This window comes from Lissotriton helveticus, chromosome 7, assembly GCF_964261635.1.
Source record: "Lissotriton helveticus chromosome 7, aLisHel1.1, whole genome shotgun sequence".
NCBI classification, from domain to species: Eukaryota; Metazoa; Chordata; class Amphibia; order Caudata; family Salamandridae; genus Lissotriton; species Lissotriton helveticus.
The window spans coordinates 835,452,687-835,466,968 of NC_136068.1; the positions used below are offsets into that span (position 1 = coordinate 835,452,687).

At 48.9% G+C, this 14,282-nt stretch overlaps 1 protein-coding gene across 1 annotated transcript in view; it reads right to left on the reverse strand.

Annotated features, from left to right (window-relative positions):
* The window catches only part of ANKHD1 (ankyrin repeat and KH domain containing 1), a 1,380,661-nt gene that overhangs the window by 1,161,951 nt on the left and 204,428 nt on the right, over nt 1-14,282 (reverse strand). Inside the window, exon 4 of the mRNA XM_078653327.1 lies at nt 9,631-9,778. Coding sequence (XP_078509453.1) covers nt 9,631-9,778 — 148 coding nt within the window. The remainder of the gene's footprint in view (nt 1-9,630; nt 9,779-14,282) is intronic.

Here is a 14,282-nt window from a genome sequence, read left to right on the forward strand (position 1 = left end):
AGTCCAACATTAAGAAGGTCTTCGCCCCTCGTGTTTTTGACAGGGCCGGACGAGGCAGGGGCCGCTCGTTCAGTCGGAGCAACAGCTCAGACAGAGGACAAGGCTCCGGACGCGGGCCCGGTTCAGCGATTTCTACCCCACAAGAGGACAGAAGTTCCGCGGACGTGGTGGTCAGCGCGGCCAACAGCAAGGTGGTGGACGAGGTGAGTGTGCTACCTTCTGCGAGCTTGCAAGTAGGGGGGCGCCTAGCGCAGTTTCTCCCAGCGTGGACTTCCCTTACCAGCGACGCCTGGGTGCTGCAGACGGTTAAGGGGCTTCCAGTTGGAGTTCCATGGCCGTCCGTGCCAGCTTCAGCGTCCACGCCCCATTTCCTTTTCGCAGCGCGATGCGGCTTTGGTGAGCGTAGAGGTATCTTCCCTCCTCCACAAAGGGGCAATTTGTTGCGCATGCGAACACCCGGCCGGTTTTCTAAGCAACCTCTTCTTGGTCGACGGAGGCCGTCGCCGGGTGATCAATTTAAAGGATTTCAACGAATGGCTGGTGTACCGCCATTTCAAGATGGAGGGAATCCACCTCCTGCGGGATGTGTTGCGCCCGTCCGATTGGGTGGTCAGGCTCGACTGAAAAAAGACGCTTACTTGGCGGTCCCGATTTTCCCGCCTCACCGTCGTTTCCTCCAGTTCGGGTGGGACGGTCAGGTTTACGAGTTCACCACGCTACCTTTCGGGCTATCCTCGGCGCCATGGTGCTTCACAAAGGTATTGCATCCGGCGGTGGAGGCCTTGAGGGCCCGGGGTGTCAGAATGATAGTGTATTTGGACGGCATGCTGTTCATGGACCAGTGCCCGCGCCGTCTGCTGTCTCAATTGCAGTATGCGATCGACCTGCTTCAGGGCTTGGGCTTCGTTATCAACGAGAAGAAGTCCCTTTTGGTTCCCGCGCAATCCGCAACCTTTCTCGGTTTCAACATAGACTCTGTGTTATCAACTCTGAGTCTCCCCGCCAGGAAGATGGCGAAGATAAGGCACGAGTTGCGTCAGGTTCTGGCGAAACCGTTGATATCCTTGCGGCACCTTGCTCTGTTGGTGGGTCTGTTGTCATCTTCGATTCAGGCCATTTTTCCCGGCCCTCTCCACTACCGGGCCATGCAACGTTGGAAGACGTATCATCTCAGGAGAGGGCTGACATACTCTCAGCAGATTCCGTTGTCGGACGACGTGAGAGACGAGATGAGATGGTGGCTCACACACATGGAGGCCTGGAATGGTCGTGCGATTTTTGGGTCAGCCCCGGACATCGTCAGAGTCGGATGCCAGACAGTTAGGCTGGGAGGCCAGGTGCGGGGATTTCTCAACAGGAGGCACCTAGTCCGCTTCCGAACAGTCGTTGCATATCAACTGTTGGGAGCTTCTGGCGGGCTCCTTTGCGGTTCAGTGTTGGACCAAGGACAGGGTGCAGTCCTGTGTCCTTCTCAGGATGGACAATGTGTCGGCGGTCCGGTATATCAACCATCTCGGAGGCACAAGATCCAAGATGCTTGCGGACCTCGCAAGGGACTTTTGGCACTTTTGCCTGGACCATCAGGTGTCGGTCACGGCGGAGTACCTGCCGGGACGTCAGAACGTGGCGGCCGATTGGCACTCCCGGCACCTCTTGGATGCCAGTGTATGGAAGTTAGATCCTCTTCTGTTCCTCAGGCTCTCGGACCAATGGGGGCCCTTCTCGGTGGACCTTTTCGCGTCCCGCCTGGACCATCAACTTCCCCGGTATTTCAGTGGGCTCCCCGACCCAGCGGCGGAGGCGACGGATGCGTTCCTCCAGGACTGGTCGAGCGAGCAGGGGTATGCGTTTCCCCCATTTTCAATGATAACACGGGTGTCGGCGCTGCTGCGTCGCCAGTCGGCGCAGGTGGTGATGATTACACCATGGTGAAGGTCACAAGTTTGGTTTCCAGTTCTTCTGGAACTTTCGTGGGATTTTCCAATCCTACTCCCCCATTCTCCTCACATTCTCCTCAATCCGGAGGGAATTCCTCACCGACTAGTCCTGGAGGGCTCTCTGAGGCTGGTAGCCTGGCTGCTCTCAGGCGTCGTTGGACGCTCCAGGGACTTTCGGGAAAGGCAGAGGATTTGCTTTCCAAAGCCTGGGCCGACAGCACGACCAAGTGCTATTGATCTGCCTGGCACAGATGGAATCGCTGGTGTGTGCGACGGAGTTGCAATCCCGTGGGGGCGGATGTAGTCCACGTCCGTAACTTTTTAGCTGAACTTGCGCAGGAGGGTCGGGCCTACCGGTCGATCAATACCTTCAGATCTGCGATTTCAGCAGGACACGATTTGGTGCAAGGCTCTCCGATTGGTGAGCACTTTTTGGTTTGTAGACTCTTGAGAGGGATTCGCCTCTCCTTGCCGGACGTCAACAGGGTGTTGAATTTGTTCCTTTCTTGGCAACCGAAAAGGTTTCTATCTCGGAAGGAGCTGACTGCTAAGTTGGCGATGTTGTTATGTCTGGTATCTTGCAGACAGGTCTCCGATGTGCGTGCCCTTGATGTCACGGCTAGAGTTTTTTCTCTGGATGGAGTTTCATTTTCTGTAAGTAGGAGAACCAAGTCCCTTTCTAGGGTTATTTCATACCCGGCTTTTCCGGATTCCCCTAAACTGTGTGTAGTGCAGTGCCTCCGTGCTTATGAGGAAATGACTGATGATACTCGCCCTCCGGGTGAGAGACAACTTCTAATTGCCCTACGGAAACCGTTCAAGGCTGTTACTTCCCCAACGATCGCCAGATGGGTGCGTTGGATAATGCAGGAGGCGGGTGTGAGAAGTTGGCCTGATATATGATGCTCACTAGTTCTAGTGATCACCTTGTATCAGTCCAAACAACCCTTATGGTGATTGGTTGTAAAGTCAACCGTATAGACCAGCTATCCTAGTAGCGTGGACAAAAGCAGTCTTTTAGGCTAATCTCTTTTGGCATGTGAAGCCAGCTGTTTTACCATAGTATAACCCCTTGAATATCAAATGAAAGGACACCACACAGGTTGTTATGAAAAATAAACAGTCTATTTATTTATAACAACACCTCTGAACTCTTTATGAGATCAGAGGGCTAAGCACATGACAATACTAAAAAGGAAATACGAGTTCGCACAATATTTACACAAGTGCCTTAGGGGCACGACAAACCATATACTCAAAACAATGGAATGCGAGGAAAGAAAATACTGTAAGGAGATCCAGAGGCTGGAGGATCGGTGGGACTACGCTACAAACTAGGTAAGTAAGGAGCAGGAGGCCCACGGGACTCACGTGCAGAGTGGGAACTCTCACGCGGGATGCGTACCAACGTCTATCGATCTTACAGTTTACAATGTTACGGATTCCGGACGAACCCGGCTGGATGGAGGGAAAACAACAGTGGACCTGGACACTAGGATAGTGGACACAGACTTCAGGACCTAGAAGCTTTAGTTACCTAACCCACAGGCTGCGGGTGCATAGGGCTGAAGTAGTGTCGGGTTTGCTGTGTTGATCCCGGTGATACCTGAAACAAGAAGTTGCTGGCAGGCAGCCAGATGGAGGAGTCCGGTGGTTCCAAGGATGGAACTAGGAAGAAGGAAGTCCTGAAAAGGAAGGGGACAGAGTCTTGGTCACTAGCCAGTGACGGTGCTGGAACCAGGAGGGAACCAGATGCTGTTGCCGCGTTCAGGTGAAGGAAGGGTCGCTTCTCTCTGTAGCTGCGCGGACCAGGAGCTGTTCTTCACGACCAGGCTGGAGGCACGAGCTGTCCCACGTAGTCTGCTGCTGTTGGCGGTGTCGGATCGTCGATCTGGACAACAGGCCTTGGCTAATGCAAGCCACGCGGTGAAACAAAGATGGCGTCTTGAGTGGACCAGGAGGGTCCGGGGTGCTCCTTTTTTACAAGGAAGCAAGGGCCAGTCTGGACTAGACCAGCAGTGTTGAAATCTTCGGGTCGTCGTCTCAGAGGGCACAAGCCAGCCGGCAAGTGACCAGACAACAGGAAGTACAGTAACCAGGCAAAAGGGCCCCACGCAGATCACGGAGATGCTGGGGGGCTGGTCTTTGGTGCAGGAGCTGCGTCGGTGTGGGGCTTCTCAGTCCCCAATGCACTCACTCGAGGAACCCTCAGGAGTCGTGCTGGAAGCGCTGTGCAGGTTTCTTCAAGATGGCCGTCTCCACGTTGCTCGTCGCACTCACGGGTCCCAGCTGTGCTGTGGAGGTGGGTAGAGGTCAGAGAGGTCTGGAAGTCCGGGTCTTGTCGAGCTGGGTCGTCAGATTCCGGGATGGAAGGACTGTTCAGCAAACCGCACAGGAGCTTGATGGTGCCTGCGAAGCAGGATGGTCACTCCCTGACCATAGGGGAGATTCTTCAGTCTTCTGGTGTCCAGGAGGTCGAAGGTCAAGAGTTCTTCGTGGAAGTTGTCAAGAGTAATCTAACTTGGAATGGGACCAGCTCCTACCTTTATCCGGCAAAAGGGGGGCTGCACTGCGACTAGGTCCCTCCCCTGGGTGGGACCAGGAAGGGGGGTGGCTACACCCCCTTTCCTTTGTCCAGTTTCCCGCCAGAGCTGGGGCTGGAGTGCACCAGCAACTGGTTGGAACCGGTGTATGCACAGGGCACCTTGTGTGCCCCAGGCATGTCTCATTCCTTTCAGCCTGAGCCTACCCAATACACAAAATCCTGTCTGGGGTGGTGCTAGCACCTCCCAAGGCAGGAAACCCTTTGTCCAAGCCACCCTAGCTGGAAGGACTCCCAGCAGCAGGAGGTCAGACTTGTGTCTGTGGTGGCAGCATCCATTTTGTGATGCTGAGGCTTGAGTTAACTTTAACCGGGGTTTACAGTTACATACATGTCGTGTCCCTCTAGAAGGGTGGAATGCTAACCCCGTCGCCAGAATTGGCGAGGGGTTAGTATTCCAATTCGTATGACACCTTACTCAACATGTTTTGAAAATGCTATGCCAAAGTTAGCATTTAACCGCGAGGATTATAATGCACTTAAGAGTATATGGTATAGCGTTATCATGGAACAGCTATTAGGACTTGGTTCCGCAAGCTGCAAATGGGCTCAGCTCATGCCAGAGCACCATCTCACATACATCCAAGCACTCTGCCTTCAGGATTGATAAGGCCTGCCATAGGAGTGACTGATAGGAATATATGTGTCCATTTTAGGGTTAGATATAGGAATACTATACCTAAAGCAAAGGGTGTTTACACCACCTTGCCCCAGCTGTCGTGCAGCCGGTTGTGTCAGATTTGGGTGGCCAGCCAGGGGTGGCATAATACATGCTGCAGCCCCTGGTAGGCCCTGGGTACACCTATGCCCTGGATACCCAAGGTATACTGTACAGGGACTGATCAGGTGGCCCAGTACCAATTGGTAAATGCAGCTAAGGTACATGGTGGTAATTTAGAGAGAGAACAGCTAGGCTGTGGGTCTGATTAGCAGGCCCACAGCCAGGGAAAGTCGTAAACCAGTGAAGCAAAAAGCAAAAATCTGGGGTGGCCATGGGATTGCAGACCCCACTCTCCTATAGCGGGGATTGACACCAAACAGTTTGGTGCGCATTCAGCGAGAGGAGCTATGGCCTCCAAAGCTTTTGCCCTCGGAGCTCGCCTGGAAGATTTAATGAGAGCGGCCGATTGGTCCTCGGACTCCACATTCAAGAGATTCTATTTCAAGCCAGTGATAGAAGTAGCTCGGCTGGTTGTCGATAAGCTTTGAACTGGCATAATCCGAAGCCTCCGGTCCGGACATAGAATGAGAATTTGCCCAGCCTTGGTGCTGGTAAGTTCCAATTCTATTAAGGACTCGGAGGCGAGGATTATCCCCCCCAGGGACTTCCAAGAAGTAGACCCTCCCCGTATGCACCGTAAGTAACTCATTCATGATGCTTCGGTTGCGATTGCTGCTGTTACCTTGTGTTATGTTTTACTTCCATGTAAAGTAGAAACGGTCTGTTGAGAAGGTCAGGTTCTGACGGTGTACTCTTTTGCAGGGAATGAAGGTTCCAAACAGGATGCGTGAAGTGACTGGTGTTGAGGCTTCGCGCGAAGGAAGAGGCTCCAGGGCATGATGGGAGCTGCCAGTGCATGGACATTGTTGAAGGACTCATGTTCGAATCTGTTTTTTCCCCCAAGTGTTCATGGGAAATGTAGTTGTTTATATATTTGTTCTTGCTGCTGTGGAAAATAAAGCGTAAGAAAGAAGGCATAATCCTCGCCTCCAAGTCCTTAATAGAATTGGAACTTACCAGCACCAAGGCTAGGCAAATTCTCATTATGTGGCAGAGGAGTATTGTCTTGGGATAGTCTGTTTTTAAGGTAGCCCACTTGTGTTTTGTGTATGAGGTTTGGGAGTTGCGCGTTGAGTCTACCCGCTAGTATTTTTGCCTATATTTTGTAGTCTACGTTAATAGGAGAGATGGGGCTATAGTTCTGCGGAAATTGCGTGTCTTTGCCTTCTTTGGGGATGACTATGATATTGGCCTCTGCCATTGAGTTTGTCATTTTCCCTGCTTTGATGCAGTGTGCGAAAACCTCTTTCAGTGTGTTTCTAATATGGGGGAGGAAGTGTTTGTAAAATTTGGCTGTGTATCCGTCCGGACCCGGTGCCTTATTGTCTTTTAGGGCCGCTACTGCCATGTCTATTTCTGCCCCTGTTATTTCAAATTCTAGTGATGCACATTGTGCTTCTGTTAGTTTGGGTAGGCTAAGTTTGCTCAGTAGGGTTGCCCCCCCATCGGGGTTGAGGTTTTTGTCCTCTTTGTATAGTACCTCATAGAATTCTTTGAAAACTCTGAGAATCTTTGTTGGTTGTTTGAGATTTCTTGTTGGTGTCGGTCATGGCTGCTATGACGTGTTGTCTTTGCTTGCTTTTAAGGTAGGAGGCCAAGGCCTTCCCTGCTTTGTTTGCTGAACAGAGATTTATGGCTTTGTACCTGTTGATCCATGTGCCCGCTCTCTCGCTTAGTACCTTATTTAGTTCGCATTTTTTTCTTGTCAGGGTAGTTAGTGTGTTCCTGTCTGCTAGGTTGACGCTGTGGTGCATCTCCAGGTCTTTGATTTGTCTCTCTAGTTCTGCTATTGGTTTGTTCCTGTCCCTGTTCATTTTGGCCTTGATGCTTATAATTTCCCCCCTTATTGTGGCCTTCATAGCATCCCAGAGTACTCCCTTGTCTATGTTTGGCTTGTCGTTAATTTCTAGGTATTCTTTGATGGCTTCCTCTATGGCTGCTGCATTGGTTGGGTCCTTAATGACATCGCTATTGAATCTCCATCTACAGCTAGTTGAGTCGCTGTGGCGACCGCTAAGTGTTAGGCTAATGTGGGAGTGGTCGGACACTGTTCTTGGTGCAATATCCGTGTGTTCTATGAGGTGAGTGTGAGTGGCTGATATTAGGATGTAGTCAATCCTGCTGTACGAGTTGTGGGGGTGAGAGTAAAATGTGTAGTCTCTGGCGTCTGGCTTCTGCAGTCTCCATGGATCTCTGAGGTGGTGTTTGGCGCATAGGCTCTTAAGTGTGTGTTGGGGCTGTGTTTGGTGACTGGTCCTTTGTGGGTGTCTGTCTAGAGTTTGGTCTAGTACCAGGTTAAGGTCCCCTGCTACTATCAGTAGTTCCTCTTGGGGGAGATTGCCGAGTTTGTCTCCCACTGCTCCCCAGAAGGACTCGTCCTCCGTGTTAGGGCCGTAGATGTTGGCGATGTGTATCGTTTCCTCCCCCCTCTTCAGGCTAGTTATTAGTAGGCGTCCATCTTCATCCGCCTGGTGTTCGAGTAGGGTCAGTCTGGCTTTCTTATTTATTATCGTTACTACTCCTCTTTTTTTTGTGTATGGCTGGTGAGCACAGGGTTAGTCCAACCCAGCTCGCCTTTAGGCGCTGCGCGTCCTCTTCAGAAAGTTTTGTTTCCTGCAGGACATATACATCGCTTTTTAGTTTGGTTAGATAGTTCATTATCTTCCTCCTTTTTATCGGGTGGTTGAGCCCTTTGATGTTAAGTGAGGTTATTTTCAGGTCAGATAGTAGTTGGGGGTCGTTGTGCGTTGTCATCTTGAGTGTATATTATCGCCCATGTTTGGTGCTGTCTGGAAGGTGTTGTCTCCTTTGCGTTTTGGTCTATCCGCCCCCTCCTGGTACCCCCCCTGCGTGCCCCATCTGGACTGTCTGCAATGCGTGATGGCTGTGCATATGTGTCCGTTGAGAATGAAAGAAGTAGAGAAAGAAAGAAAGAAAAAAGGAATAAATAGTCTGTACTGGTCTACCCCCCCCCTGGCCCTCCCTCCCACCGCATTTCGATAGATGGGCGTGTGACAGCAAAGTTCCTTCCCCCCACTCTCCCCCCGCCCCCCGAGGGTTACAGTTGTCTACGATATTTGCGCCGTGCATAAACCCAGGATTATCAGAAAAGGATATACACTTGGTCCATACGGGAGATGATGCCATGTTGGCCTCCCAGGGTGGTTGAGGTAGTATCAGTTTTCGATATTGTGACAGGGTCCACCCTTGGAAACTAGAGCGTCTTCTTTGTGCGTACCTGATCTAGATACAGGCTATACCGTGAGGTAGAATGTTAGTTGAGGTTGTAGCGTTGCTCGTGTGCTGGAGCTCTTTTGTGTGCCTGGGTATTGTCCACTTTTTTTGGGGGGGTCATGGATACACTTGCAATTTACAGCAAAATTCAATTTTAATAAAGCTTTTAAGCGCAAGCACGGACTGTGTGCCCTCCCCCCACCCATATCTGGGGGTCAGGGTATTCCTACTCTGCCCCCTCTATTTTGGGGGGGGGGGGGGGATTCGGCTTCAAGCAGACTCCCAAAATGGCTGCCAACACTTCCTGGTTAAAGTGCTGGCAGCCAATCAAATTTTAGTAGGATCCGCGAGCCCACTATAAGGGCTTGTGTCCCCAGATATCTATATTTTTAAACTTGAATACCTCAAACATTACTGATCGAATTTACACAAAATCACAATAAAGCACGCTTTCTGGACCAAAATCTAGCCTTTTGCCAAACTTGGTGTAATTCCGTTCAGTGTTTGGGCTGTAGTTGTGTTCAAAAACTGAAAAATCTCCACAGACATAACATGGAAAAAATGTGTTTTGCCCCCCCCCCCCCCCCCCCCACACACACACACACTTTTCTCGTCCCCCACTGGACGGTTCACCCCAGAACTTTCAACACAGCAGCTGAATCAAAAAGGGGAAGTTTATTTTTAAATTTCGTTAAGATTCGTCAAGTGGCACAAAAGTTATTGGTGATACAGAAATGTTTTTTCTATGGAAACTTTTGTCCTAACTATAACTACCTAATGGCAACCGCCAGTAGGTAATATAGAAAAGTACTACGCACATTCTTCAGGTTATACATATATGTACATATTATATATTTAATATGTGCTCTGTGGTCCGTGGGAATATTCAGTGCTTATGACTACTGATGAGAATCCCCTGGAAGAGAATGACATTTCTGCGAAATTAGAACCACTCCAGAATCTTAAGCTAAGCTTAAACTGACCAACGACAAATACAGAACATAATACTTTACAACAAATTGAAAATTACTGATACAGATGAATATGACAGGTGTATAATTGCAGTGTAAACTTGCCTGTGCCAATTCATAGTACCCAGCTGAACAGGCCAGGCAAAGAAGACTTTCTCCCTCTTCTGTATGCTCGTTCACACTTCTTCCTTCGTCTAAGAGTTTACGGACAGCATTTACATCTCCATCTGAGCAAGCTTCTGCTAAACTGCGCCTAACAAAAAATACATAATCTAGTATTAGTTGAACACACTCCTAATCAACATAAAGGGTTCTCGAGATACAGTTTTCATAACCAGGGAAGGGTAAAGTGTGAATGCATTGTGGTGTTGTAAATAGGCTGGGATAACAGGTGTGACTTTTTGACTAGCAAAATAATTTCTAATAAGAAGCGGGGATGATAGATGGAACAACTGACAGTACTATTGTGTATAGGGTTTTGAAATAGTAAAGAGATGAAGGTTAAAGCTCTTCGTTAAGAAAATTAGTGGCACGCGATTCAGCCACATACAATTTTAAAAAATTAGAAGCGTCACAGCCCACAAACCAACGTGAAACTCAAGACAGAGACTGATCTTGACTAATGGTGGTCGGCAGGATGTAGACTGGTGTCACAGAAGAGAGAAAAGCATGTGGGTTGCAAAGGTTTTGATATTAGTGAAGTATATTCTGGGAGACTGACGAGAAGATTTACTGTAGTCTTGCTTGTCGTGGACAAGTGTGTTTAGGAGTGAAGTAGGTAAAGATGGGTGGCAAGTGAATTTCTCAGACTGAGAAACTGGAATTTAGCTACAGACGACATGGAGAATTAATAGATACTATATACTATTGATTCTGTGAAGCAACACGGAGCGAAACACTTCCCATTTTTCCCACAGCAAGCAAGAATTTTAGGACACAGTACTTCGATTAGTAGTGTTATGCATTCTGGGGGAATTTTTAGGCAACCAAAGTCTATGACCTCAGGTGCCATATCCTCAAGATCAATGAGTGGAAACTCCGCTATATTACAGACCCTACTTGTTGGCAGAGTATGTTAAGGGAGGAGTGTTAGAGGAAAAACACACACAATAATCCAAGCTTGACAGAAGGGCGAGGGTGGTTGTGGTGAGGGATTGGGGGACACTGAGTGAAAAGATGCACGAAGCGGATGTATAGTTGTCTGGTTACATATAAAACAATTTAAACAAAATAATAATCTACGTCTTAAATATCTACGCCTTAAATATCTACGCCATATTCCACTGAGGCTGTGGATATATGCATGCAAAGTTTTGTTATTTTGTATTTTGATTTGATACAAACCAATATGTCCCAGAAAGTAAATCTGTAGGAGCTGTTAATCCAATTTGGCACTTGTAAGTCTCCTGGCGACCTCTGGTTAATCTGCCAGCTCACTCTCGATGCCTATGTGGTGTGTTCTGACAGGATATGCATGTGCTTTTTTAATGTCTAATGAGTCATATCTACTGTACAATCTTGAACTATTTTTAGGTCTCGACCTAAAGCACTGCTTTTAGCAATGCTTGTTGTCGAGATTTCTAGTAAGCAGTCCGAAAAGTCTGCCAACGGCGGATTAGCCACAGTTCATGTCACCTATGCGCGTGCACAAACCAGCTACGTCACAAACCACCATTTGTCTGTGCCTCGGAGACTTCAAAGCTGCCGCTCCCCCGCATCAGACTTCAAAGGTATGCGCTCCCGCCCCGCCACAGCAATGCCGAGAGCTTGTTTACCATCCTTTTACAAGCTGACTTTTCTCCTACTGCTGTTTACATACAGGAAATTGTTAACACTGTGGGATTGCAATGCTTTTTCTTTCTCTCTACCCGCGCACCCATGCCTCTTACCCACCACTCTCTCCATGTTGCTCTCACCCCACCTAGCTAATCTGTTTATTCCTCTACCCAGTCCCACCCTGCTAGGCTTTTTTTTATTTAAATAAACCAACCCACTCTTGTTTCCCCCATCCCCATTTGCCAACCCTTGCTGCACTGCACTTCCCATTTTTTTAATTCACACTTTTTAAAAACTTCTTTGGAGTGCTTGTCGGTTTCATTTTGCTCCCATGATACTTTTTTCTGTATGTGCCCTTTCACATACCTTTTATCTATATTTTTTAATTACCACTCCAAGCGCATATACCATCTTGGTAACCCATTCACACCTATAGGTCACCATGCTGGGGCCACCATAGTAAGTGAGCTGACTGCCCGCTCACTCCGGTGCACTTCGCTGCACCACGGAACAGCACTCACCAGTTCCCCCTATGCTCGGGACCAAGTTGTAATTTCGAGTTAGTCCCGCCTTGCCTGTATTCTTAACTTCCACAGCTTTCATTAGTTCCAGAATGGCCTCAATGGGTATGACAACGAATGTATACGGGTCCTGCACTCAGTTTGACCTTTTTATGTGTTTGCACAGTGTGTGTGCATGCGTTAGATTAGTGCCTGCTCACTACTATATAACAAAATATGTGGCCTGGTCCCAAAAGGTCACCAGGACTCTAACGCGCACTATAATAAATTCAAATTCTCCAATTGTACATTTAAATACAGTTTTATCACATCAAATAGACCATCAAAAATGTTCAAAATTTCTCATTTCTCGCATATACATTGAAAGTTATTAGCCGGTCGACTGAAGCAAGATGGCCGCCGGCGGGCTGTAGGGAGAGGTCGTGTTCTCTCTGCTCTCCGTTAGAAAATGGACATTTGAGATATAATACCCCCCGGGAGGCATGCTGTTTACCTTTAAATACGAGATAAGGATACCGAAGGCATTCAGACCTCTTGCCGAAAATCTAGAGGAGTATAAGGCATCCTCAGCAAGGACTTGGACATCAAAATACTAATTTCTCTCTGACCCTAACTCTATTGCACTGGGTTCGACATTGCTGGCACGGGTCACTGACACTGTGGAGAGCCATGGCTCCGAAACCACCACCAAAAAATACGAGGGAGGACAAAGAGAAAGAGAAAGTTGTTTGGAGCGGCTCCGATGTACCCGCTGCAAATTTACGGGTGAAGAAAGGGCTCCGGTGTCAAGAGGAGCTAGCACTTTCCCGGGATCTGGACCTCGGTAAGGCTGAAGAGGCTGCTGGAGGTACAGTCATAGCGGAGAAAAGAGGTGAGAAGAAGTGGGAAAGAATGAGAAATAAGGAGAAACCCCCCACCACCCGGAGGCAGAATCCTGGAGCCAAAAATGTTGATCAGACGGGTATGAGGCAGCCTTCAGTTTTGGAGGCATTTTCTCCCGTAATGGCGAATGCAAACACAAACGCGAGTGCGAGACTGATTATGAGCGCCGAAGTTGCAGATAACGTAACTCACTCCCAACCCCTTGGACAAGACACTTACTCTGCTGAAAGGCTGCGGGGCTTAACTCTGGAGGGCAGCAGCACGTCTGCAATCGTCGCGGCCGCGGCTGCAGGTACAGAGATGACAGGCATACAGAGGGCGGTGCTGCGGCAGGGAGGTGATTCACCACGCAATACGCGGTGCGGAGCGGAGCAATCAGTCGAAGGCGATAACTCTATACTGCCGAAGGAGGGAGCGGTAACTGCTGCAACTACAGTATTTAATTTGGCAGATATACCCCTTCCAGAGCCACATTTGGAACAAATGCCATGCAGGGGTGATACTTCCGTGGCAGCTGTAATGGAGGCTCTCCCCTCAGGTATGGACGCGACAGGTTTACAGGGGGGAGTGCAACAGCAGTCAGCTGACTTACCTCACAATGTTTTGAACAATGTGGATGCGGAGTTGTTAATGGATTTGGCAACAGAAAGAGGGGCTGCGGACATATGTACAGGCTCTACAATTAAAATATTTGTAACTGCTTTAGATACGATAAAAGCTACTATGACAGAGCAAGAGCAAGTCCAGGGGCTTGTGGGGCAAGTAAATAGTGACCAAACAGGCGAAGTTAGCAGCTTGGATAGAATAATTACGCAAGCGGAACTGAATGGCCACTTTTCACAGAGTGTAAGAGACAACCCGGATAACCCAGGACCTACTGAGAGGAGCAATCACACTAATGGGGGGATCCATGATAATAATGGTAGTAATTTGAGTAATACCCCTTTATTGATCCCAGTACCCTCCCAAGCTCGATTTGACTTGAGTACTAGGGCTACTGAGTTGGAGAACGCGGTCCCTATGCCTATGCTCCCCTCCGGTTTAATTCAGGGCTCACCCAGTGATGACTGCTTTTACTCTGTAAATGAGGGTGAGGGCGAAGAAGATGAAGGGAGTACGGGGGCAGAAACTGCTTCTATATCTACACTGGACCCCTCTGGCACGGAAAGTGACCCAAATGTACCTGGATTGGCCTCAATCTCATATGACACTTCAGGCTCAGGGGAGGAGACAATCCAAAGATCACCCTCGTGCAGAAGGTAAAAAAACTTAACGAAAAAACGACGAAGTAAAAAAAAGGAGGGCACAAGTAAGTCCAGTACATACAGAGGTGATAAAAAGACTGGATTGGGACTACTCTGCAACATCGCAGCTGTATCAAGAGGGGGTAGAGGCAGGTGTAGGGGCAGCCCCCCCCCCTTCAGTAGATCAGATCCAGAGGCAGAGGCATGCACAATCATCTCCTGGGTTTGATATGATGTACTCGATGTTAAAACAGATACAGGTGGAAGCAAGAGTAGAGAGTCAAAGAGCAAGACAAGAAAGTAAAAAGATACAAGGCTCTCTCCGGAAGGTGGA